Source organism: Mastigoproctus giganteus, chromosome 14 (genome assembly GCF_048544385.1).
Source record: "Mastigoproctus giganteus isolate SK-2022 chromosome 14, ASM4854438v1, whole genome shotgun sequence".
Taxonomy (NCBI): Eukaryota; Metazoa; Arthropoda; class Arachnida; order Uropygi; family Thelyphonidae; genus Mastigoproctus; species Mastigoproctus giganteus.
The window spans coordinates 20,637,888-20,662,889 of NC_143588.1; the positions used below are offsets into that span (position 1 = coordinate 20,637,888).

Consider the following 25,002-nt stretch of genomic DNA (forward strand, 5'->3'; position numbering starts at 1 on the left):
TGTTTATGCGTATCAAGCGTGCCTCCTTGTTTTGTAATTGTGCTTTATTCCCTAAAACGAGTAAAATACTTAAAAGTGTGAAAAGGAAGTGTCCTGGTGAAGACACTGCAGATTCAGAGAGAAAAAGAAAAGCAATATCGATAAACAGAGGTGGACTGAGTCAAAAATTCTTACCCGGGAAAATTTACAGTGGCCTCATACTATGGTTTATGGCCAAAATCACACCGGCCTTCGGCCCATCGGGGTTTTCCCGGTAAGGCTTATGGCCAGTCCGCCTCGGTCGATAGAGAAAAAATATGAAATTGAATTGTGAAACACTTTGAGCGAAATGAAAGACCATGTGACATTACACGTGCTACAGACCTAAATGAGGCAACGCCGAGAATTACAAAGAATGCAGAGAAAATAAAAACAACTTTCACAGCAGGAACAACTCAAAGTGTAATTAAAATCCATTAGATTAAGACTCAAACAATTGGAAGAGATGGAACGGCTGTCATCTGTTTGGATAGAAAATCAAACAAAAAACAAGTTTGCTTACGATAGAAGCAAAAGCATTAGCAATATTTTATTATGTAATAGTCGTAATAAAATACTTACGTATTTTGTAATAAAATACTTACGTATTACGATTATTTATTGTATTTGGTAATGTTTTGGTTACAAATGTGTGTTCAATCTTGGGTGGTCGACACCTAACCCTATTTTTCCCACAGGGCTTGTTTATATTGCACGATTTTGCATTGCACGAGGGTTTCTAGGAACACAACTATCGTGCTATGCGAGGACTGACTGTATTTGGGAGAAAAACTGCCACACCTACTTTAATGATACTGTAATCAAAGTATGCTGCTGAAAAAGAGATCTAGACAAATTAGATAGATCAGTTGAGCAGTAGCAAATGAATGTATTTCATATGGGAAGCAGCAATCCCAGATTAATGCAGCAGCTTTTTCATTCTCCACAGCTCAGGGCAGTGGAGAATGAAAAAGACCTGAAGGTAATTGTGCAGTGAGATATGAAGTTCTCTGAACAGTGTAGACAGGCTGTCAGGATGGCTCATGGAGTTTTTTCAATGATATACAGGAATTTTTCCACCAAGATGGCTCATGGAGTTTTGTCAATGATAGACAGGAATTTTTCCACCAGGATAGGGAAGCAATTATCCCTTCATATAAGGCAATGCTTAGGCCACATGTTTACTGCATCCAGATTATGGATAGATGGAATCTATCCATAATTGGATAGATTCCATCCATTCCAGGCACCTTTCTTATGTTTATCTTCAACAATTTCTCCTCCACTTTACTCTCAGTTATTACAAGATCATCTAGCTTACTGCCAGAGTTTAATCATATTATACATAGGGCTTATTTATCAATTTATGTAACATGATAAGTTCATCACCAATAGAGTTCTGTAAATGGCAGTTGCATGTGCACACAACTCAAAAACTACTTCTCCATATCACCCTATCTTTGGCCTTCTTATCTTCCCTCATACACCATACCTTCTCAATTCATCAATCACAGTTTTCCTCAGCTCGTCTTCCTCTCCACTCAATACCAGATACTGTACCAATCTTTTCCTTAAATCAATTCCTAATCTCCCATATAATATTATTTTTTGCTTATGAAATACTCATATTCATCGAACTAGTCTCTCTCTCTCTCTCTCTCTCTCTCTCTCTCTCTCTCTCTCTCTCTCATCTTAAAATATTCTGGTCATTCCCCTTTCTCATCACTGTCATCATTGTTGTAATGTTCTTAGGATTTTAATGATTTAATGGCACAAGGAACTACTGATTTATTTAATGGTTTTAGTTAAAAACATTTAACTAAAATTTTGGTCATTTTGGTTTTCATTTAGTAACTGTGGCAAGAACTTGGCCGCAACTCTTCTCATGTGCAACTCATCTGACAAAATCTGCTGACACGTGCCGTACAATAGTCCTACGATGCCACAAATGTTGTGGATGGTTTGCCTGCAGTCTTCGCAGATCACTGCCCCAGAAGTTTGCAACATTTTCCAGGGTGGTGCTTGATGATTGACACTTAGAGCTATCGTCGTCATCAACTGACATTTGACCATTTTTCAAACCGTTTAACCAGTAGTAGGTCTGTGTATGGCCTAAAGCATTGTCACCAAAAGCTTGTTTCAACTTCTTATTGGTTTCTGCAGTTGCATTGTTAACAAGGAAACAAAACTTGATGCAAGCAAGTTGCTCTCTCACATCAGCCATCACAACAATCTCAAACTACGTGAAAGACACCACCGAAGAACTGCGCATAAATATTCAATGAATCCATCCAGCCTGATGCCAAGTGGCACACTGATTCACAAAGGATGCATGCAGTATTACCTTGTGCCACAAGTCCGTACTAGATGTAGTTTCTTCGCAATTTTAAGAAACTACGATTGTAGGTTCTTAAAATTTTGGGAACGTTTGGGTAACACCTTATACTTTGGTAGATGCAATATGGCATAAGTAGCCTTTACACCGGAAACTCCCATAACAACAACAACCCTAAATACTTCCCATTTAGAATTTGCTGATGTGAACTTCATCAGTTGGTTCCATTGCACACAATTTAAAAACTGTCAAAAACTGTAAACACAATTTAAAAAGAGACCTCTGTAGTCATCCTTATGAAAGCAATAAGCCATCCCTCGACATTAGTTGTCTTTAATGAAATTCCACATTTATACACTGTTATTGCTGCCACCAGTGGGTCTTTACCTGCAGATTCTTAATGCATGAAGAAACACTGCTGATACCAAGATCAAGAGTATTGCTTCCTCTTGTTGCTTCTCTAACATGCTGCTGTAACATGCAGGCAGTCATTAAAGAAATCCAATGAAGTCTTGCTAGTGTGTGAGTGGTAAAAAAGGTAAAGGTAAAGTGCAGCCATTATCAACCCACTGCAGGATGGAAGCCTCCTCAACAATTCATGCTGAGAGAAATGGACCATAATCTGCCACGCTGGTCCAGTTCGGGTTGGCAGATCGACCATCTTCAACAGTCAGGGGCTTGAACCCCGGTCTACTCAAGGAGCGTGTGCTACTGTAGTCCCGCTCCTGACCATTCGGCTATGGAGGCTGAGTGACCAACCCACAAATTACAGTGAACATCTGGAAAGTTAAGAACCCCTATTATTTATTTGTATTACGAGACATTCTGAACTGCCTGCTCACCCTGTTTCTCTGTATAGCTGTTTGGTATACTCATCACATAAATTATTATTATTATTAGTAGTAGTAGTAGTAGTAGTAGGCGTCTCCATGGGCAGGAGCAGAAGTGCGTAGCATGTGCTAGATTAGACCGGGGTTCGAGCCCGTAACCACCAAATACGGAGGATGCGGTAAGGTCAGGTAATGACCACTGCATATCCCCGGAGCAATATGGCCTTAGTTGCTAATGCTCCTAAAAACCAAACAACAACAACAACAACATGGCTAGAAACGATCATAAAAAAGTAGTATCTCAAATATTGGAAGAGCTGAGAAATAAATTCAGTGTGACCGGGAAGAACAGTAACTGGGTTTAATAAGTATTTAATTAACAGGAGCTTTCGAGATTTAAGTATCTGTTTGTCAACTGCATGAATACGTATATAAATATAAAACATTACAAATGGAAGGTGCAGACCATGGTCATATTGATTAAAACGAGAGAGCATGCACAAGGATATGCGAATGTTAAAGCATTACAGTGTAGAACTAGCTGTGGAGGATTGTTGTAGATGCAGGCAGCATACATGGGCTGATTGCCAGCATTTGCCAACACTACAGACTCCATGATTGGGTGTAGGCGCCCACCTCCATTGCGGTTAAAAACACTATGACAACAACAACTCTTAAATAAAAAACTATGATAGTAGTGTAAAGGGTAGTGGTGAGCTATAGTGGGCTCGCGAGAGCCCATTGTTATTTTTTTTTTAAATTTGCAAGCCCATTGTTATTTTTTTTTTAAATTTGCAAGCCCATTGTTATTTTTTTTTTAAATTTGCAAGCCCATTGTTGAGATTTATTTTTCAAATGAAATCCTGAATGCAATTATTGAGTATCCAGAACCGAAACTACGGTGGGGCGAGAGGGACCCCATTCTCAGCATTTTAATGGTGCAGTCGATCGGTTATGTATTTTAAAATTGCTTTATTTTTTATTTAATTATAGTTGGTCCTCTGTTTAACAAACTTCTTTATAGCGAATTTTTTTGATTCCCCTTGGTAATAACATAAAATAGTTTCCATTGACAAAGAAAATTTCCATGTAACGAATGGATTAGGAGAGACAACTGTGTATGCATTGTTCTCACCTCTGGTCTTTAAGCAATTTAGGTAATTAGAAAGTGCGAATTAAGAGTGAAAGGGATTACCGTTTCACAATGTTAGTGGTGTCCGTAAAACCTATGCAGTCACATACCGAGAGGTCGCACTAGTCAATATACTTTCCATAGCCAGTCAGAGGATTAAGAAGATTCTCGACATGGATTATAGCCTCTGGTCAACCTGTGTTGTGGTTCCCCTTTACTCCGATAAACGGACATATGTTTTTCGGAGAAGTGACTGATCCACACCTTCCAGTAAATTTCTCTCGTCTGTGTTTACATGGTCACAGTTGCTGAATATCCATATGATTCCGATTTTACACTATATTCAAGTACTAGTGACAGTAGCAATGTAGAGCGGGGGATTGAGGCAACTAAGATATTATATAAACTTTACGAAGATGAAATGTTTAAGTTCACTGTTGGCAGATTTTGAAACTTTGTCGAGCCTTTCACTGTGTAGAAAATGTTCTAAAATATAATGCATACAGGCAATAATTAAAAAAAAAAAAAACTGCATCACCAATCTCCAAAAAACTAGCGCGAATTAAGGATGATTGCTAAAGAACTTGATGTGGAAACTGTAAAGATCGGTCATGTGTTTGGGCCACGATGGGCAGCTTTTAGCTTGCAGACGGCAATTGTGGGTTGGAGGAATTATCCCGCTTTGTGCAAACATTTTGAATCAGAAGTTAAATATTCCAGATTATTAAATCAACTTTTAAATTTGGAATTTCTTAACCATTTAGCACTAATGGTCGACATCCTGCAAGAGCTCTCTTACCTTTAAGAAGCTTTACAGAATCACTATGGTAAAAGCAGATAAATTAATTCTTCAAACTATCAATACTATTGCTAATTTGAAAAATTCTGAAGGAAATTATGAAGCTAAAATTGAGAGCATGTTGAAGTGGAAAGAATTTGAAGGAATCAAAATTGAAAGTAAAAAAATTACATCGTGACAAGTTATTAAATGCATTGTTTTATCCTTAAAGGATAACTTATTAATGGAACAGGGTGAGTTTAAATTAAATAAAGAAAATAACGATACCATTGAAAGAAATTTTAAACACATGCTACCCGAAATCGTGAATTTGAAAGAACTTTCATCTCGGTGGCAAGACAGTGAAAACTGAATAAGAAATACTCATATTATGTCACCATATACCAACCGTATTAAAATTATGGGTTTTTTTTGTACTGTTTAAAATATTGAAATGACTAGATAGAACAAGTAAAGTTTAATCGAATAAATAATTACAATGTATAAAATATAATATTAAACTGCAAGATACTATTTACAATAAAACAATGAAATTAAAATACTAGATGATAAAAGCGCTAAAAATATACCGTAGCTTTCAAAGGCATCCACATCCTTTTTCAACAGTAAGGTTTTATCGTACAGCATATCCTTAAAGATCAGCAGGCTCACGGCTCTCAGCACGTGGTTCAACAGGAGCATAGGCAGTATTCTCCTCATGTGTACTGGAACCGTAAATGGCTCGGGGGCATGCCAGGCGGAACCGTTCATCTCATCCAAGATCACCGCCTCAAAGAGGGGATGAATACGTATTCCCCTGTCTCTATTAATAGTACTGTTCCCGGAGGAACAGATCCGCAAACTCTTGAGCCACTTGCGTTCCCAAAATCTATGCACCCTGTCGACGATAACAGCTCCATCTGGGGAGATTTGATGGTGCTCCTCCCAGAAATGTTCTGCCACAGCAGACTTTCCATAATCGGCAGTCCTTATTGCATTCATATGTTCCCCCAGACGATCTTTGAACCGACACTTCGTTTCACCCACATAACATTCCCCGCAATCCGGGCATTTAATCTCATAGACGACCCCACTTGTAAATTCTCTTGGTATGGGGTCTTTTACCTGTGACACAACTGTGTGCAACCTCCGCCCTGGAAGTTGCACACAACATGTCTGACATTCTCGTAATACGCGAACTATGCGTTCCATTAGGCCCGGATAGTGGGGAATGTATGCGGTGGCAACTTATGTGAATGGTTCACTTCATCCCTGTTCCATTCCTCGGATATGTTTGTTTATGATCCTCTGGGGGTAGCCGCATTTCCTGAGATCTGCTGTGACCCGTTTAACTTCTTCATTTCTATCCTTGGGGGTGCAGCAGTGGGACCCAGTCTTATCCAACTATGCCCTAATCACACTATTTTTGTGATGGTTGGTTTGTGCTGTATTATAATGCGTATATTGACCCCAGCACATGGGTTTTCTATATATGCTGGTCTTTAACCTAGGGCCTTCCCTATCAACCAACACATCAAGGAAAGGGAGGGTATCCTCCACTTCCACCTCCAAGGTGAACTGAATAAATGGGGAGAAGCTGTTAAGAAAGCTAAGTACCTCATCCTCTCTCCCCCTCCGAATAATAGTGAACATATCGCCGACATATCTTTTCCATGCACGCATGGGGAGAGCCAATTCATCAAAAATTCTGGCTTCAAGCTCCTCCATAGCTAAATTTGCCCTAATAGCACTAATAGGGGAACCCATTGCTGTGCCATGAACCTGTTTGTACATAATATTTTGAAACACCATGGTGGTGCTTGAGAGACATAGCTCCACCCCACTACAAATATCTTCTACACTTAACTGGGTCCTATGGCTTAAAGTACTATCCCTCTCTAATGCCATGCGTGCACATCGCACCCCATGGTCAATGGGAATACACGTAAATAGGGATATCACATCGAATGATGCCATGGTCTTGCCCTCCTCTATAGCCTGATCCCTAACAAATCACACAAAGTCTCCACTGTCTCTGATGTTAAGCTCGGAATGGCTATAGGTGAAATCAGTCCTGCTAGAAACCTGGACAAAGCATGCATAGGACTGCCTATGAATGACACAATCGGCCTAAGCAGAACACCCACTTTGTGTGTTTTTGGAAGGCTGTAAAATCTAGGTAATAAGAAATTTAAGTTTTCTGATAAAATATGAAATAAAAATTAATGATTTTAGAGATTTTGTCGAAGACAGTTTATCTTTAAAATCGAGTGAAATTACCTTTTCAATGAAGAAAGCTAGAAATATCTTTGAAACCATTGCCATTAGCAGTGCTGAAGCTGAGCTAGCTTTGAGCGTAATGAATACTATTGAATGAATGAATGAATAATGTTGACAATTAAACATGTTGAAATGGAAAACCATTGCTTCAATTTGATCCAGATTATTACGCCAAATAATTCCTCCGTAATCATCGCTCAGCTATTGAGCGAAGAAGAAGCTCGACAACAAATATTAATAAAGAAGTAAATTGGCAATTTTTAGAATAAATTTTTCTTGAATATTTGTGAAATAATTTTTTTTCATGTAATATGTGTGATTTTTTGTGTACTTTTTCTAGAAAGTTTGTGTTTTATGTAATATTTGTTTTTATATTGTGGAATGCTTTGTGATAGTTTTTGTTATTTGTGATATGGGAAATATTTCATGTTATTTTTTATTCGCAATATTAAAATTTTATCATGAAAAAAATATATCCATTATATTTCCCTAGTTGTTAAAAAAAAGTTGCGCGTATGCCGAGCACGTGCGGTAGATGGTTTATGCAAAACGTCCTTCGCGTTTCTTTTAGGCATTTCGATTTGTATATATCGATTAAGAAATAAAAGAGCTTTTTTACTGTAAAAAAGCTCTTTTATTTCTTAATCACGGATTAAGAAATTTCTGGAAGACAAGATGCAATAGATTTATGATAACTAAAGTAAGAGATGCATACTTGCGAGTGCAATGTATCTAAATATCTCTGTAAAACAGCACCGATTGATGTACCGATCTTGTAGTTGAAGCGACATATGCAACTGTTAGGGGCACCTAACAATGGAATATAACGAAAATGCGAGACGAAAAAAATAAATTGTTGACAAATATTTGTATTGTTGAAATCATACTTACTGCAGTAGTAACTTGATTATACTTAATCATACTTACTGCAGTAGTAGTAGGAAGCATGATTGTGACGTCATACTATTCAATAATTCTAAAAAGTTAGAACTCCAGACACCGTCGTATCCAGTTATCATCGTAAGGCGGGGCATGACAACCAGGTTTTTAAGTTTTTTTTTTTTAGACAGACCTAGGAACCTTTTACACATTCACTTATACGCGTGGTTAAGGGGGTAATAAGCCGCATCTGTCCCCCCCCCCATGAATTCGCCCCTGACTCGAGATATCATACCGGTCACGAAAAATGCATCACGCGCTATAATCACAGTAGTGGTAGTGCGAGCGTGGGAAGCGCCTCTAGTGGAAGCCGCGGATGACATCACTTCCGTGACCGATCAAATTTACTCGGTAGAAAGTCAGAAAAACTGCGAGCCCATTGTTAAAATATTCACAGCTCACAACTAGTAAAGGGCATCATTTCATCTGTATCTCATATTGTGCTCATCCTTCTCAATGAGTTACCATGTATTGCACTTCTCAATTAGTGAAGCATTACTTATTCGAGGTAGTGCAAAACATCCTTCTCAACAAGTTATTGTTGAGAAGGATGAGCACAATAAGAGATACAGATGAAATGATGCCCTTTACACTACTATCATAGTTTTTTGTTTAAGAGTTGTCTATGGTGAATCTACATTAATATTATATAGATAATTATAACTCTTAAATTATATTATGCCTAATTGAATTTAGTCTTACTTAAACTCTTTTTATTGTAAAATATTCAAGAAGTGTTGCCAGATTTTTGAATTTCACATTTCTGAGGCATTATTGCATTTCATAACAACAGTTAACTTACATTTAAATCAATTCTAAAATATTAAATATAAACACATAGAGAAGAGAGTACCTTATTACATATATTCATGATGCAACAAGTCAAAGCACAACATGAACATATGTGTTAAAAGAGAACTTTACCACATATGTTCCTATTGTGCTTGAACTAGCATCATAGATTAAGTAGATTAAGATGCCTGTATAAGATACCATAAAAAAATCATATTAAACATATTCTACATCTATGTGTCCCTTAAGTGTAAACTCTTAAGCAGAAAAATTAAAGTGCTTACATTTGTAGTTAATTGTGATGTCAATGTAGATACTTTTTCATTAGCTTGCTCTAATTCTCTTTTCAGCTTTCGAATTTCATGTACTTGTTTCTCTTCTGCCTAAATGTAAAAAAAAAAAAAAAAATATCTCTATGAATTTAGAGTATAAAACTTCAAGCTATGAAAAGTATACAACTAATGTACCAGAAATGCATTAACATTATCGAAGTACATAGCTGTATGAAAGCCAAGTTTGCCTAAAAAAGACATCATTATAACACATTCCATATTATGAATTCCTGCACAATATCCTGCAATTACAAATTATTAACATCCTACCAAAAGAATACATAACCACTCTTTTATTCAGTTTGTTTGTTTTTTACAAATAACAAACATAAAACACAGATAATTTGTTTTAAAGATTAGTGCATATAGAATTAAAATTGTAAGGAAACATGAATACAGTATATATAAACAAAATTGAATAATATGCAATAATAATAAAATGTAAAGGTTTTTAAGAGTAAATAAGTTAGCAAAAACTATAAAATATTCAAGGGCAAAGACCTCATGCTACGAGGTAGAATGACTAACATATAGGTTAGTGCAAAAGTATCATTTTAACATAGCCATCTACCAAAGTAGTTAAATTAATTAATTAAATTGGCATCGTTTTGGTTATATCTAATATTGTGATTGCTTTCACAATGAGTTGCATGGTATTGTACTACCTCAAATAAGTAAAACTTCACCAGTGGACAACACTACTGTTACAGTAAAATTTAACTGGGTTGTCACTATTGCAACACCAGGGTACCTGCCCGCCTGAAGACCAATGAAAGGCCAACAAGCTTTGAAACAGTCACCAGGGGGAACTTGATTTTCAAGGAGTTTCCGAGAATAGTAGTAGTAGTTGTTGTTATTTGGTTTTTAGGAGCATTAGCAACTAAGGCCATATTGCTCCGGGGATATGCGGTGGTCATTCCCTGACCTTTCTGCATCCTCCCTATTTGGTGGTCACAGTAGCATTAGCATTAGTAGAGGCTCAGCATCAGCCAAAAAAAAAAAAAAAAAAAGCACAACCACTACTCCCATTTCACCCCTCCGTTCGTTCGAAATACCTGTCCAGCTGAGCCTTAAATTTGTTTAGGCTATCAACTTCAACAACAAGTGATGGAAGTCTATTCCACAAACCAACTGCCTGCTGGCTAAAAGCAAATTTCCGCACATCTATCCGACATCCGTCCTTCCTCAATTTGAATTTATGCCCTCTCAGGTGATTATTCTGAGCAAGAAGAAGAATCCCATCGGCATTGAGCATGCTCAAGCCATTCAAAGCCTTATACACCTCTATCAGATCACCTCGCCGATGCCTACTCTCCAGAATCTGTAATTTGCAAAACTTAAGCCTTTCTTCGTAAGAACAACCCTTTGTTCCATTCACTAATCTTGTTGCCCTTCTCTGTACTAGTTCCAGCAGCTCTACATCCTTCTTGAAATGAGGCCTCCAGACCTGTATACAGTGCTCAAGGTGTGGCCTGACCAATGCCTTATACGAGGGAATAATCACATCCCTATCCCTGCTAGAAAAATTCCTGTATATTAATTGACAAGACAACATGAGCTACTCTTGGAGCTCGTCTGCACTGCTCAGAGAACTTCATATCTGCCTGCACAATTACCCCCAGGTCCTTTTCATTCTCTACCACTGTCAGCGTAGTACCACACAGTTGATACATTACACTGGGGTTACTGCTTCCCATATGTAGTACTTTACATTTGTCAATGTTAAACTTCATTTGCCACCTCTCAGCCCATCTGCTCAACCTTTCCAGATCCTGTTGCAGCAGCATCAGTAGTGTCCTTAACAACCCTGCCAACCTTTGTATCGTCTGCAAACTTGGACATTAAGCTTGATATACCATCATCTATATCATTTATAAATACAGAAAACAACAATGGACCCAACACTGCAACAGTATCAAAAGCCTTTCTAAGATCCAAATATATAATATCAAAGTTATTCCCTGCATCCAGTTCTTTTGTGACTACATCATAGTATCCAATCAAATTGGTCAGACAAGACCTGCCCTTAACAAAACCATGCTGTGTCTGAGCAATAACTGAATTCTTGTCCAGATGATCCTGCAGTGCTTCTTTAACCAGTGCCTCCATTAATTTTCCTGGAACCGAAGTTAAACTAACAGGTCTATAATTACTTGTGTCAGCCTTTGATCCTCCTTTGTGAATTGGGGTTACATTTGCACATCTCCAGTCTATGGGTACCTCCCCTGAGTCCAAAGAAGCTCTCATAATTATGGCTAGGGGTTTGCTTACTTCCTTTGCTGCCTCCTTTAATATAACTGGTAGATCCCATCCACCCTAGGTGCCTTTTTTATGTTTATCCTCAACAATTTCTCCTCCACTTTCCTCTCAGTTATTAGAAAATCATCTAGCTCACTGCCAATGTTTACTTCACCTACGACATTCCCCTTCCTGAATAACTCCCTGATGTGTGAATGTAGTTGCAAAATACTCGTTTACATTGTTAGCCACCTGAGCAGGATCCTCAACTGTTGAACCATAAACATCCGGTGGACCAATCTGATTCATCCATTTCCTTCTTGAGTTTAAATAGGTAAAGAACTCTTTTCTGTTTTTCTTTGCATCCTTTGCCAAGGATTTCTCATAATCTGCCTTTGCCTGCCTAATCTCCTTTGTGACTTCGTTACAGACCAGCTTATATCTATCATAGGCTTCCATGTCACCCATTAATTTGTATGTATACCATGCATTTTTCTTCTCTGCCATATGTCTCATTAGTTCATCTGACAACCATTTAGGCCTGAACCTTGAACAATATTTCTTGGTTGGTATGTAAAGCCTGGTAGCTTCCAAGATTAGTTCCTTGAATGCTTCCCATTTTGAATTTGCTGTTGGTAACATCATCAGTTGGTCCCACTGTATAGAATTTAAATACTGTCTCAGCCCATCATAGTCGCCTTTACGAAAGCAAAAACCCTTCCCTTTATCTCTGATAGTAGTTACCTCCTTGAGTAAATCCCACTTCAGCACACTGTGATCACTGCCACCTAGTGGTTCCTTTATCTGCACATTCTTAATGCATGAAGAATCACTACTGATAATCAGATCAAGAGTATTACTCCCTCTAGTTGCCTCCCAAACATGCTGGTGTCGAAAACAATCATCCAATAAATCCACAAAAGCCTTGCTAGTGTGTTAGTGACCAACCCACAAATTCCAGTCAATATCTGGGAGATTAAAATCCCCCATTATAAGACTCTCTAATTTACTGGCCCATTCTATTTCCCTGTACAGTATCTTATTATACTCATCAGAGTCATTAGGCCTATAGCATACTCCTACTCTCAATAAGGGGGATTAGAGGGGAACAGGTATCCTGTGTGTTATCAGACACTCAGCCTAAAACACTGATGGATCCAATATCTCTCTATTACAGAAGATTTAGGAGAAGTCCGGTTGGCCTGCCTCCCTAAAATCCACTCATGCACACCTTCTCGATGGTAAGCCCTGTTACGTCACTTAGGTGGCAACGAACGTATAGAGTGGTTCTCTTCAAGACGCCTGGTCAGCGTGAAGAGGAAAAGACCAAACCCTCCAGCAATGAGAGCACAACAATACAAATGGCCCTCAGTGCCCAGCAGCTTTCACTCTCCATCTTACGGCAGGGAGAGGATCGGAGTGGAAGCAGAGGGTGCTAAGAATCTCTGGGTACGACCAGGCTGCCATGCACGGAAATTGAACTTGGCCTGTTATAACGTACGATCACTCATCGGTGAAGACAGGATATTAGAGCTGGAAAAGGAATTAGAAAATGTGAATTGGAATATCATCGGTTTGGCTGAAACAAGAAGAAGAAATGAATCACTTATAAGTTTATCAAGTGGAAATCTGCTGTACACCAATGGAAACAGTGAAAGGAGTGAAGGTGGAGTTGGGTTTCTGGTCCATAAAGATTTTAAAAACAACATTTTGGAATTCAAAAGTACTTCACCAAGGGTGTCAAGACTAATATTCAAGATTTCTAAGAGGTACAAGCTAAAGATTATAATGATGTATGCACCAACATCGAGCCATGATGATGAAGAGGTTGAAGAAATGTACACTGAAATTGAGTCTTCTAGATGAGCAGAAAACCCACTACACTATTATTATGGGGGACTTCAATGCTAAGGTTGGAAAAAGGCAAAACAGCGCAGAAAGAGAAACTATAGGAAATTTTGGAATTGGTGAAAGAAATAAAAGAGGTGACAGACTTGTGGAATTTGCAGAATCTCAAGGACTGTCAGTAATGAACGCTTTTTTCAAGAAAAGGGTGAACAGAAAGTGGACATGGAAGAGTCCAAATGGATTAACAACTAATGAAATCGACTTCATCCTCACTAACAGAAGATATATTGTGAATGATGTTACCGTCGTGAATAAGGTAAATGTTGGAAGCGATCACAGAATGGTAAGATGTACACTTGATATAGATGTAGGAAAAGAAAGGAAAAAACTGACTCGAGTAAATAATACAAAGGTCTTTGAAATAACAGAGGAGGAGAAAAAGCAGTATGTACTGGAACTTAAGAACAAGTTTGAGCTTCTGCAGACTGCTCAGGACCAAGATATCGACGAGGAATATTACAACTTTCTGAAAGTGATAAAGCCCAAGAAACCTATAGGGAAACAGAAATCCAAAGAAGAAAAAATTAGTCAAGAAACACTTGTCATGATGAACCAAAGACGACAAATGAAGAGCAAGAAAAACACTGACAGGGAGAAAATTGAGTATACTGAGTTATGCAAAGCCATTAGGAAGAGACTCAGAGAGGACATAAGAAGATTTAACACAAGAAAAGTAGAAAAAGCATTAAGGGAAAACAAAGGATTTAAATCAGCAGCCATGAGCAGTAATACAGAAAGACAAATGATACTGAAACTGAAGAATAGCGATGGTGTACTTATAAACAGCAGAGAAGGCATAATTCAAATAGCAGAAGACTACTATAGAGAATTATACAAGGAGCGAGGGAATGATACCAGCAGTGGGGAAGATGGATTGCAAAGTAGCAACACATACGACATACCCGATATTCTTCCTGATGAGGTAGAACATGCATTGAAGAAAATGAAGAATCGGAAAGCCCCGGGGGAAGATGAAGTTACTGTAGAGTTGTTAAAATTGGGAGGAAGAGACATAACACAAAAACTGGCAAGGCTCTTCACAAAGTGTATTAGAAAAGGTGTGATGCCTAAGCAGTGGAATAATGCAATCATAGTTTTGCTGAATAAGAAAGGAGATAAATCAGAAATTGGAAATTATAGACCAATTAGCTTGTTATCCCATATCTACAAGTTGTTCACAAGGGTCATTACTAACAGATTAGAAAGAATACTTGATGAGAATCAACCGAAAGAGCAAGCTGGCTTTAGGACAGGATTCTCAACTATGGATGTTATGTTATTTGTTATTTGGTTTTTAGGAGCATTAGCCATATTTGGTGGTGACGGGCTCGAACCCCGGTCTAATCAAGAAGCGTGTGCTATGCACTACTGCTCCTTCCCACCTGGCTACAGAGGCGCCATCTGAACTATGGATCACCTTCACGTAATATCACAGCTAATGGAGAAAGTAAATGAATATAAAACACCATTATGCCTGGCATTTGTGGATTATGAAAAGGCATTTGACTCCATACAGCATAAGGCAATGTTTCGGGCACTGGAAGGACAAGGCATAGATACTCCATATATTATGATTTTGAAGAAAATATATGAGAGTGCTACATCCTTTATTAGACTAGACAAAGACAGTAGCAAATTTAAAATCGAGAAAGGAGTTCGACAAGGAGACACAATATCTCCGAAGCTGTTTACTGCTGCCCTTGAGGAAGCTTTCAGAAGATTAGACTGGTCGCAGAGAGGAGTCAATTTGAACGGAGAGTACCTAAACCATTTACGATTTGCAGATGACATTGTGGTCATAAGCCACGATCTCAAAGAAATAGAGGAAAATCTTAATCAGTTATGCACAGTTAGTAAGGATTTTGGACTAAAGATGAATATGGCTAAAACAAAAGTATGTGAACAAGTATGCCACGGAAAGGGAAATAATGATTGAAGGAGCAGTAATTGAAAAGGTGGAGTCATATACTTATCTGGGACAAGTTATTAGCTGTAATAATGATAAATGGCTGGAAGTCAAGAGAAGAATAAATTTTGGATGGATAGCATTCAGGAAATATAGTCACATACTGAAGAGCAATATCCCAGTTTGTCTGAAACGTAAAATAATGAACCAATGTATACTCCCCACCATGACTTATGGAAGTGAAACTTGGGCACTCACCAAAAGAATGGAAGAGAAGCTAAGAACTACACAGCGAAGAATGGAACGAATTATATTGGGAATCAGACTGTTAGATAAGAAGAGAAACACATGGATTAGGCAGCAAACTCAAGTAAAGGACACTAAAATGGTCTTGGGCAGGACACATAGCTCGAAGACATGATGACAGATGGACTAAGAAAATAACAGAATGGTACCCAAGAGGAGCTAGAAGAAAACCTGGAAGACAAAGGCGGAGATGGATAGATGAAATTCATGAGTTTTTGAGTAGTAAATGGATAGCCAGTGCTTAAAAAAACAGAAGGAACTGGAAATTTGCTGGAGAGGCCTTCATCCTGCAGTGGATTGAAAATGGCTGATGATGATGATGATGACTCTCAATTTTGATTTACCCATGCTTATGTCACACCAAACTGACTCGACACTGCCCTGTCCATCGATGTCGACTGGCTTCACTTCCTTGGATTTTATGTGTTTTTTAACTACTAGCATAACCCCTCCTCCCTTCCTATCCTGTCTATCCTTTCTGTAGACGTTGTACTCCCCAAATTCCAGTTCTGCATTCCTTATATCTGTGTGACACCATGTCTCTCATATCCCAACAATATCTGCCTTTGATGTTTTGAGCAAAACCTCAAATTCATCAAATTTATTTACTAAACTCCTAGCATTGGTGTACACGCAAGTATACATGCACCTGTTTCTATTCTTAGCTACCCTAACACAACCCATGTGTTTACTTGTACCGCAATGACTTCCAGCAGTCTCTGAAACATCCTGCATATTGTTTTTCAGGCTTCTGCTCATTCCAATAGAAGCAGTGCAAGAATCTCTTTCACCTCTGCCAGTGGCTACTGTTAATCTATTTGTCTTTGTCTCCCCCCAAGCTAGCAGTTTTCCGACCCACCTAACACTGCCTCGATAGCATCAGCAAATATTCTTGCACCCTTTCTATTTAAGTGTATCCCATCACTGTAGAAGCAATCTCTCCTGTTAACAAGTACAGACCACGCTGAAAAAAATTCTACCCCTTGAGCCTTGCACAATCTTTCCAGGGCCGAATTGATCGACAAGGCTCTCATCATATACTCCCTCCTATTGTGTCTGGACAGAATTGCAGACACTTTCAAATTCAACCCTACTTCACGGCTTTTTTTCAACAGTGACCTGTACTTGTTAAGTAATTCCGCTGGTCTCCTACTCTTAATATCATTAGTAAGTATAATTAATATCATTAATATCAGTAGTAGTAGTAGTGGCATGTGATGCAAGAAAGCAAGTGTATGAGCTTATGCAGCATCAGCCAAAAAAAAAAAAAAAATTTACAAAACAGTTCCGTCTAAATGTTTGCTCAGTTCCTCCATAAATTTATTTAACCTATCAACTTCCACAACAGATGGAAGTTTGTTGCAGCAATTAACCACCCGCTCGCTAGAGGCAAATTTCCGCACATCTATTCTACATCGGTCATTCCTAAATTTGAATTTATGCCCCTTAGGTTCATAATCTGAACAAGTGGAAGAATCCCATCAGAATTCAGCGTGCTCAGCCCATTCAAGGCCTTATACACCTCAATCAGATCAACTCGCAGATGCCAAGTCTCTAGCCGTTGCAATTTGCAGAACTTTAGCCTCTCTTTGTAAGAGGATCCCTTCAATCCCCTCACCAATCTTGTTGTCCTTCTCAGTACACGCTCAAGCAAATCTACATCCTTCCTAAAATGAGGCCTCCAGACCTGTAAGCAGTACTCAAGGCATGGCCTGACCATTGCCTTATACAGAGGGACAATCACCTCCTTTTCCCTGCTAGCAAAATTCCTGTATATCATTGACAAAACTCCGTGACCTGCCCTGGCAGCCTGTCTGCATTGCTCAGAAAACTTCATATCTGACTGCACAATTACTCCCAGGTCTTTTTCATTTTCTACTATCTTATGTTTCTTTGGGGTTACTTGTATCTACATGCAGTACTTTGCACTTGTCAAAGTTAAACTTCAGTTGCCACTTCTCATCTGCCCAAATTTTCTAGATCCTGTTGCAGTAGCACACTGCTATTACTGTCATTCCCTTAACAAACTTTACCAACCTTTGTATCAGACTTTCCCTTAACAAACCTTGCCAATCTTTGTATCACCTGCAAACTTTGGCACTAAGCCTGATATACCTTCATCAATATCATAGATAAATATACAAAACAACAGTGGACCCAACACCAAACCCTGTGGGACTCCACTAATAACATTAGTCCACGAAGAGCAGAACCTTCTGTCTTCTCCCACTCAACCATCCTTTTATCCATTGTAGCAACTTACCGTTAATACCATTCTGCTCCAATTTGTAAGAGTAGTCTTGCATGCGCAACGGTGTCAAAAGCTTTCCTGAAATTCAAGTATATGATATCAAAATTAATTTTTGCATACAGTTGCTTTGTAACCACATCGTAATACCCAATCAAATTTGTCACACAAGACTTTCTCTTAACAAACACATGCTGTGTCTGAATTATTGTCTAAATGATCCTGCAATGCATCTTTAAACAGTGGCTCCATTATTTTATGACAATAGTAATTACATGTCTGTAATTACTATTGTCACCCTTCGATCCCACTTTGTGAATTGGGGCAAACAACTTTGTGATTACTTGGGATATCAGAGACGTGGTGTCACACAGATATAAGTAATGCGGAACTGGAATTTGGGGAATACAATGTGTATAGAAAGGATAGACAGGACAGGAGGGGAGGAGGGGTTATGCTATTAATTAAGAAACACATAAAGTCCAAGGAAGTGAAGCCAGTCGACATCCATGGACAGGGCAGCATCGAGTCAGTTTGGTGTGACATAAGCATAGGGAAATCAAAATTGAGAGTAGGAGTGTGCTATAGGCCTAATGATTCTGATGAGTATAATAAGATATTGTACAGGGAAATAGACTGGGCCAGTAAATCAGAGAGTCTTATAATGGGGGACTTTAATTTCCCAGATATTGACTGGAATTTGTGGGTTGGTCACTCGCACACTAGCAAGGCTTTTGTGGATTTATTGGATGATTGTTTTCTACATCAGCATGTTCGTGAGGCAACAAGAGGGAGCAATACTCTTGATCTGATCATCAGTAGTGATTCTTCATGCATTAAGAATCTGCAGATAAATGAACCACTAGGTGGCAGTGATCACAGTGTGTTGACGTGGGATTTACTCAAGGAGGTAACTACCATCAGAGGTAAAGGGAAGGGTTTTTGTTTTCGTAAAGGCGACTATGATGGTCTGAGACAGTATTTAAATTCTATACAGTGGGACCAACTGATGATGTTACCAACAGCAAACTCAAAATGGGAAGCATTCAAGGAACTAATCTTGGAGGCTACCAGGCTTTACATACCAACTAAGAAATATTGTTCAAGGTTTAGGCCTAAATGGTTGTCAGATGAACTAACGAGACATGTGGCAGAGAAGAAAAATGCATGGGATACATACAAATTAATGGGTGACATGGAAGCCTATGATAGATATAAGTTGGTCTGTAACCAAGTCACAAAGGAGATTAGGCAGGCAAAGGCAGACTATGAAAAATCCTTGGCAAAGGATGCAAAGAAAAACAGAAAAGAGTTCTTTACATACTTGAACTCGAAAAGGAAAGGGTTGAATCAGATTGGTCCACTGGATATTGATGGTTCAACAGTTGAGGATCCTGCTCAGGTGGCTAACAATCTAAACGAGTATTTTGCATCTACATTCACGCATGAGGAGTTATTCAGGAAGGAGAATGACGTAGGTAAAGTAAACATTGGCAGTGAGCTGGATGATTTTGTAATAACTGAGAGGAAAGTGGAGGAGAGATTGTTGAGGATAAACATAAAAAAGGCACCTGGGGTGGATGGGATCTATCCAGTTATATTAAAGGAGGCAGCAAAGGAAGTAAGCAAACCCTTAGCCATAATTATGAGAGCTTCCTTGGACTCAGGGGAGGTACCTATGGACTGGAGATGTGCAAATGTGACCCCAATTCACAAAGGAGGTTCAAAGGCTGACACAAGTAATTATAGACCTGTTAGTTTAACTTCTGTTCCAGGTAAATTAATGGAGGCACTGGTTAAAGAAGCACTGCAGGATCATCTAGACAAGAATTCAGTTATAGCTCAGACGCAGCATGGTTTTGTTAAGGGCAGGTCTTGCCTGACCAATTTGATTGGATACTATGATGTAGTCACAAAAGAACTGGATGCAGGGAATAACTTTGATATTATATATTTGGATCTTAGAAAGGCTTTTGATACTGTTGCACATGGAAGACTGCTGCACAAATTGGAGCAGTGTGGCATTGGAGGCAAATTGCTGCTATGGATAAGGGGATGGTTGAGTGGCAGAAGACAGAGAGTGGTAATCAATGGACACTGCTCAACGTGTACTAATGTTATTAGTGGAGTTCCTCAGGGTTCAGTGTTGGGTCCGTTGTTGTTTTCGGTGTTTATGAATGATATTGATGATGGGATATCAAGTTTAATGTCCAAGTTTGCAGATGATACAAAGGTTGGCAGGGTCATTAAGGACAATACTAACGCTATGCTGCTGCAACAGGATCTGGAAAGGTTGAACAGATGGGCTGAGAGGTGGCAAATGAGGTTTAACATCGACAAATGTAAAGTGCTGCATATGGGAAACAGTAACCCCAGAGCAACGTATCAACTCTGCGGTACTACACTGACAGTGGTGGAGAATGAAAAGGACCTGGGGGTAATTGTGCAGGCAGATAAGAAGTTCTCTGAGCAGTGCAGACGAGCTGCAAGAGTAGCTCATGGTGTCTTGTCAATGATATACAGGAATTTTTCTAGCAGGGATAAGGAGGTGATTATTCCCTTGTATAAGGCAATGGTTAGGCCACATCTTGAGTACTGTATACAGGTCTGGAGGCCTCATTTCAAGAAGGATGTAGAGCTGCTGGAACGGGTACAAAGAAGGGCAACAAGATTAGTAAATGGAACAAAGGGTTGCTCTTACGAAGAAAGGCTTAAGTTTTGCAAATTACAGAGTCTGGAGACTAGGCACCGGCGAGGTGATCTGATAGAGGTGTATAAGGCTTTGAATGGTTTGAGCATGCTCATTGCCAATGGGATTCTTCATCTTTCTCAGAATAATCACCTCAGAGGGCATAAATTCAAATTGAGGAAGGACGGATGTCGGATAGATGTGCGGAAATTTGCCTTTGGCCAGCGGGTGGTTGGTTGGTGGAACCGACTTCCATCACTTGTTGAAGTTGATAGCCTAAACAAATTTAAAGCTCAACTGGACAGGTATTTCGAACGAACGGAGGGGTGAAATGGGAGTGGGTTTTTTTTTTTTTTTTTGGCTGATGCTGAATAAGCTTGCTTTCTTGCATCATATGCCTCTGCTAATGCTAATGCTAATGCTAATTACAAAGTTGTTTGCCTTAGGACTTTTGCTCCATTCCTTCTGTGTCCTTGTGACAGTCACAAAACTGTGTATCATATCATCTTTGATTGACTGCATTACCTGGATATCTGAAATGATCTATAACTCCTAACTGGAATTACCTCTCCTGACCTGGTGCCACTTTTGCTAGAATTTGAAGAAAACCTTCTGGCATTCTGCTCCTTTGACGAGAAGGTGTTCAGAAAACCTCTTGTGGTTTCCCTATCTTAAAGGCTGTATTATATCTATTCTGGAGACTTCTGAAAACCAAAAATTGACCTTACTCCTGGACTTGACATCTACCTGCTGGACTCAACACATTACCTGTAACCAAACCTGGAACTGCAAATTACACTGATGTTTCTAACTATTGTTTCAACATAGAGACTCCTCAGGACCATTACTTGACAACTTACCAGTCAACAGCAACCAAACTGAGATATGATATTTGTCTATTTCCAGACGCTTCTTGGACTAACAACCTAACAGCTATTACTGATCCCCTCTGGGGCAGGGCTTCTCTGCGAGCTGAGTGACTTCTTGGACTGCATCAGTTGCAGTCCAAAAAGCCAATGTTGCCTCTATGACAATCGCGTACTTGGCTCCCTGAATTGACTGCTGACCCCTTTTGGGGTGGAATTTGCCTTGGATCTGTTTTTTTTTCGGTACTGCCAAATAGGATCCTTCTTAGTTACTGCATGCTGGCTCTTTCTAGAATGGAATTTCTGAAGCCAAACCATCCTGAAGTAGGAATTTAGCATTAGCATTAGCATTAGTAGAGGCATATGATGCAAGAAAGCAAGCTTATTCAGCATCAGCCAAAAAAAAAAAAAAAAAAAAAACAACCACTACTCCCATTTCACCCCTCAATTCGTTCGAAATACCTGTCCAGCTGAGCCTTAAATTTGTTTAGGCTATCAACTTCAACAACAAGCGATGGAAGTCTATTCCACAAACCAACTGCCCGCTGGCTAAAAGCGAATTTCCGCACATCTATCCGACATCCGTCCTTCCTCAATTTGAATTTATGCCCTCTCAGGTGATTATTCTGAGCAAGAGGAAGAATCCCATCGGCATTGAGCATGCTCAAGCCATTCAAAGCCTTGTACACCTCTATCAGATCACCTCGGCGATGCCTAGTCTCCAGGCTCTGTAATTTGCAAAACTTAAGCCTTTCTTCGTAAGAGCAACCCTTTGTTCCATTCACTAATCTTGCTGCCCTTCTCTGTATTCGTTTCAGCAACTCTACATCCTTCTTGAAATGAGGCCTCCAGACCTGTATACAGTACTCTAGGTGTGGTCTGACCATTGCCTTATACAATGGAATAATCACCTCCTTATCCCTGCTAGAAAAATTCCTATATATCATCGACAATACACCATGAGCTACTCTTGCAGCCCATCTACACTGCTCAGAAAACTTCATATCTGCCTGCACAACCACCCCCAGGTCCCTTTCATTCTCTACCACAGAGCTGATACATTGCTCTGGGGTTGCTGTTTCCCATATGTAGCACTTTACATTTGTCAATGTTAAACTTCATTTGCCACCTCGAAGCCCATCTACTCAACCTTTCCAGATCCTGTTGCAGTAGCATAGTGTCAGTGGTGTCCTTGACAACCCTGCCAACCTTTGTATCGTCGGCAAACTTGGACATTAAGCTTGATATACCATCATCGATATCATTTATAAATACAGAAAACAATAATGGACCCAATACTGAACCCTGAGGGACTCCACTAATAATATTAGTCCACGATGAGCACTGTCCATTGATTACAACTCTCTGTCTTCTCCCCCTCAGCCACCCCTTTATCCACAGCAGCAATTTGCCTCCAATGCCACACTGCTCCAATTTGTGCAGCAGTCTTCCATGTGCAACAGTATCAAAAGCCTTTCTAAGATCCAAGTATATAATATCAAAGTTATTCCCTACATCCAGTTCTTTTGTGACTGCATCATAGTATCCAATAAAATTGGCCAGGCAAGACTTCCCCTTAACAAAACCATGCTGTGTCTGAGCTATGACTGAAGTCTTGTCTAGATGATCCTGCAGTGCTTCTTTAACCAGTTCCTCCATTAATTTTCCAGGAACAGAAGTTAAACTAACAGGTCTATAATTATTTGTGTCGCCCTTTGATCCTCCTTTGTGAATTGGGGTTACATTTGCACATCTCCAGTCCATGAGTACCTCCCCTGAGTCCAATGAAGCTCTCATAATTATGGCTAGGGGTTTGCTTACTTCCTTTGCTGCTTCCTTTAATATAACTGGATAGATCCCATCCACCCCGGGTGCCTTTTTTATGTTTATCCTCAACAATTTCTCCTCCACTTTCCTCTCAGTTATTAGAAAATCATCTAGCTCACTGCCAATGTTTACTTCACCTACGACATTCCCCTTGCTGAATAACTCCTCATGTGTGAATGTAGATGCAAAATACTCGTTTAGATTGTTAGCCACCTGAGCTGGATCCTCAACTGTTGAACCATCAACATCCAGTGGACCAATCTGATTCATCCCTTTCCTTCTTGAGTTTAAATAGGTAAAGAACTCTTTTCTGTTTTTCTTTGCATCCTTTGCCAAGGATTTCTCATAATCTGCCTTTGCCTGCCTAATCTCCTTTGTGACTTGGTTACAGACCAACTTATATCTATCATAGGCTTCCACGTCACCCATTAATTTGTATGTATCCCATGCATTTTTCTTCTCTGCCATATGTCTCATTAGTTCATCTGACAACCATTTAGGCCTGAACCTTGAACAATATTTCTTGGTTGGTATGTAAAGCCTGGTAGCTTCCAAGATTAGTTCCTTGAATGCTTCCCATTTTGAATTTGCTGTTGGTAACATCATCAGTTGGTCCCACTGTATAGAATTTAAATACTGTCTCAGTCCATCGTAGTCACCTTTACGAAAGCAATAATCTTTCCCTTTACCCCTAATGGTAGTTACCTCTTTGAGTAAATCCCACTTCAGCACACTGTGATCACTGCCACCTAGTGGTAGTGATCACAGTGTGAGATCCAAGTATATAATATCAAAGTTATTCCCTGCATCCAGTTCTTTTGTGACTGCATCATAGTATCCAATAAAATTGGTTAGGCAAGACTTCCCCTTAACAAAACCATGCTGTGTCTGAGCTATGACTGAAGTCTTGTCTAGTTGATCCTGCAGTGCTTCTTTAACCAGTGCCTCCATTAATTTTCCAGGAACAGAAGTTAAACTAACAGGTCTATAATTATTTGTGTCGCCCTTTGATCCTCCTTTGTGAATTGGGGTTACATTTGCACATCTCCAGTCCATGGGTACTTCCCCTGATTCCAAGGAAGCTCTCATAATTATGGCTAAGGGTTTGCTTACTTCCTTTGCTGCTTCCTTTAATATAACTGGATAGATCCCATCCACCCCAGGTGCCTTTCTTGTATTTATCTTCAACAATTTCTCCTCCACTTTACTCTCAGTTATTACAAGATTCTCTAGCTTACTGCCAGAGTTGAATACACCTCTGGCATTGCCCTCACTGAATAACTCCTCCTGTGTGAATGTCGATGCAAAATATTCATTCAGTTTGTTAGCTACCTGAGCAGGATCATCAACAGTTGACCCATCGATATCAAGTGGACCAATCTGATTCATCCCCTTCCTTCTAGAGTTTACATAAGTAAAGAACTCTTTGCTGTTTTTCTTTGCATCCCTTGCCAAAGATTTCTCGTAATCTGCCTTCGCCTGCCTAACCTCCTTTGTAACTTGGTTACAGATCAACTTGTATCTATCATAGGCTTCCATGTCACCCATTAATTTGTATGTATCCCATGCATTTTTCTT

At 39.3% G+C, this 25,002-nt stretch overlaps 1 protein-coding gene across 1 annotated transcript in view; it reads right to left on the reverse strand.

The window, feature by feature from the left end:
• Positions 1-25,002, reverse strand: part of LOC150075004 (uncharacterized) — a 1,344,778-nt gene that overhangs the window by 641,350 nt on the left and 678,426 nt on the right. The window contains exon 16 of the mRNA XM_090389033.1: positions 9,389-9,487. Within this exon, the coding sequence (XP_090245159.1) occupies positions 9,389-9,487 (99 nt within the window). The remainder of the gene's footprint in view (positions 1-9,388; positions 9,488-25,002) is intronic.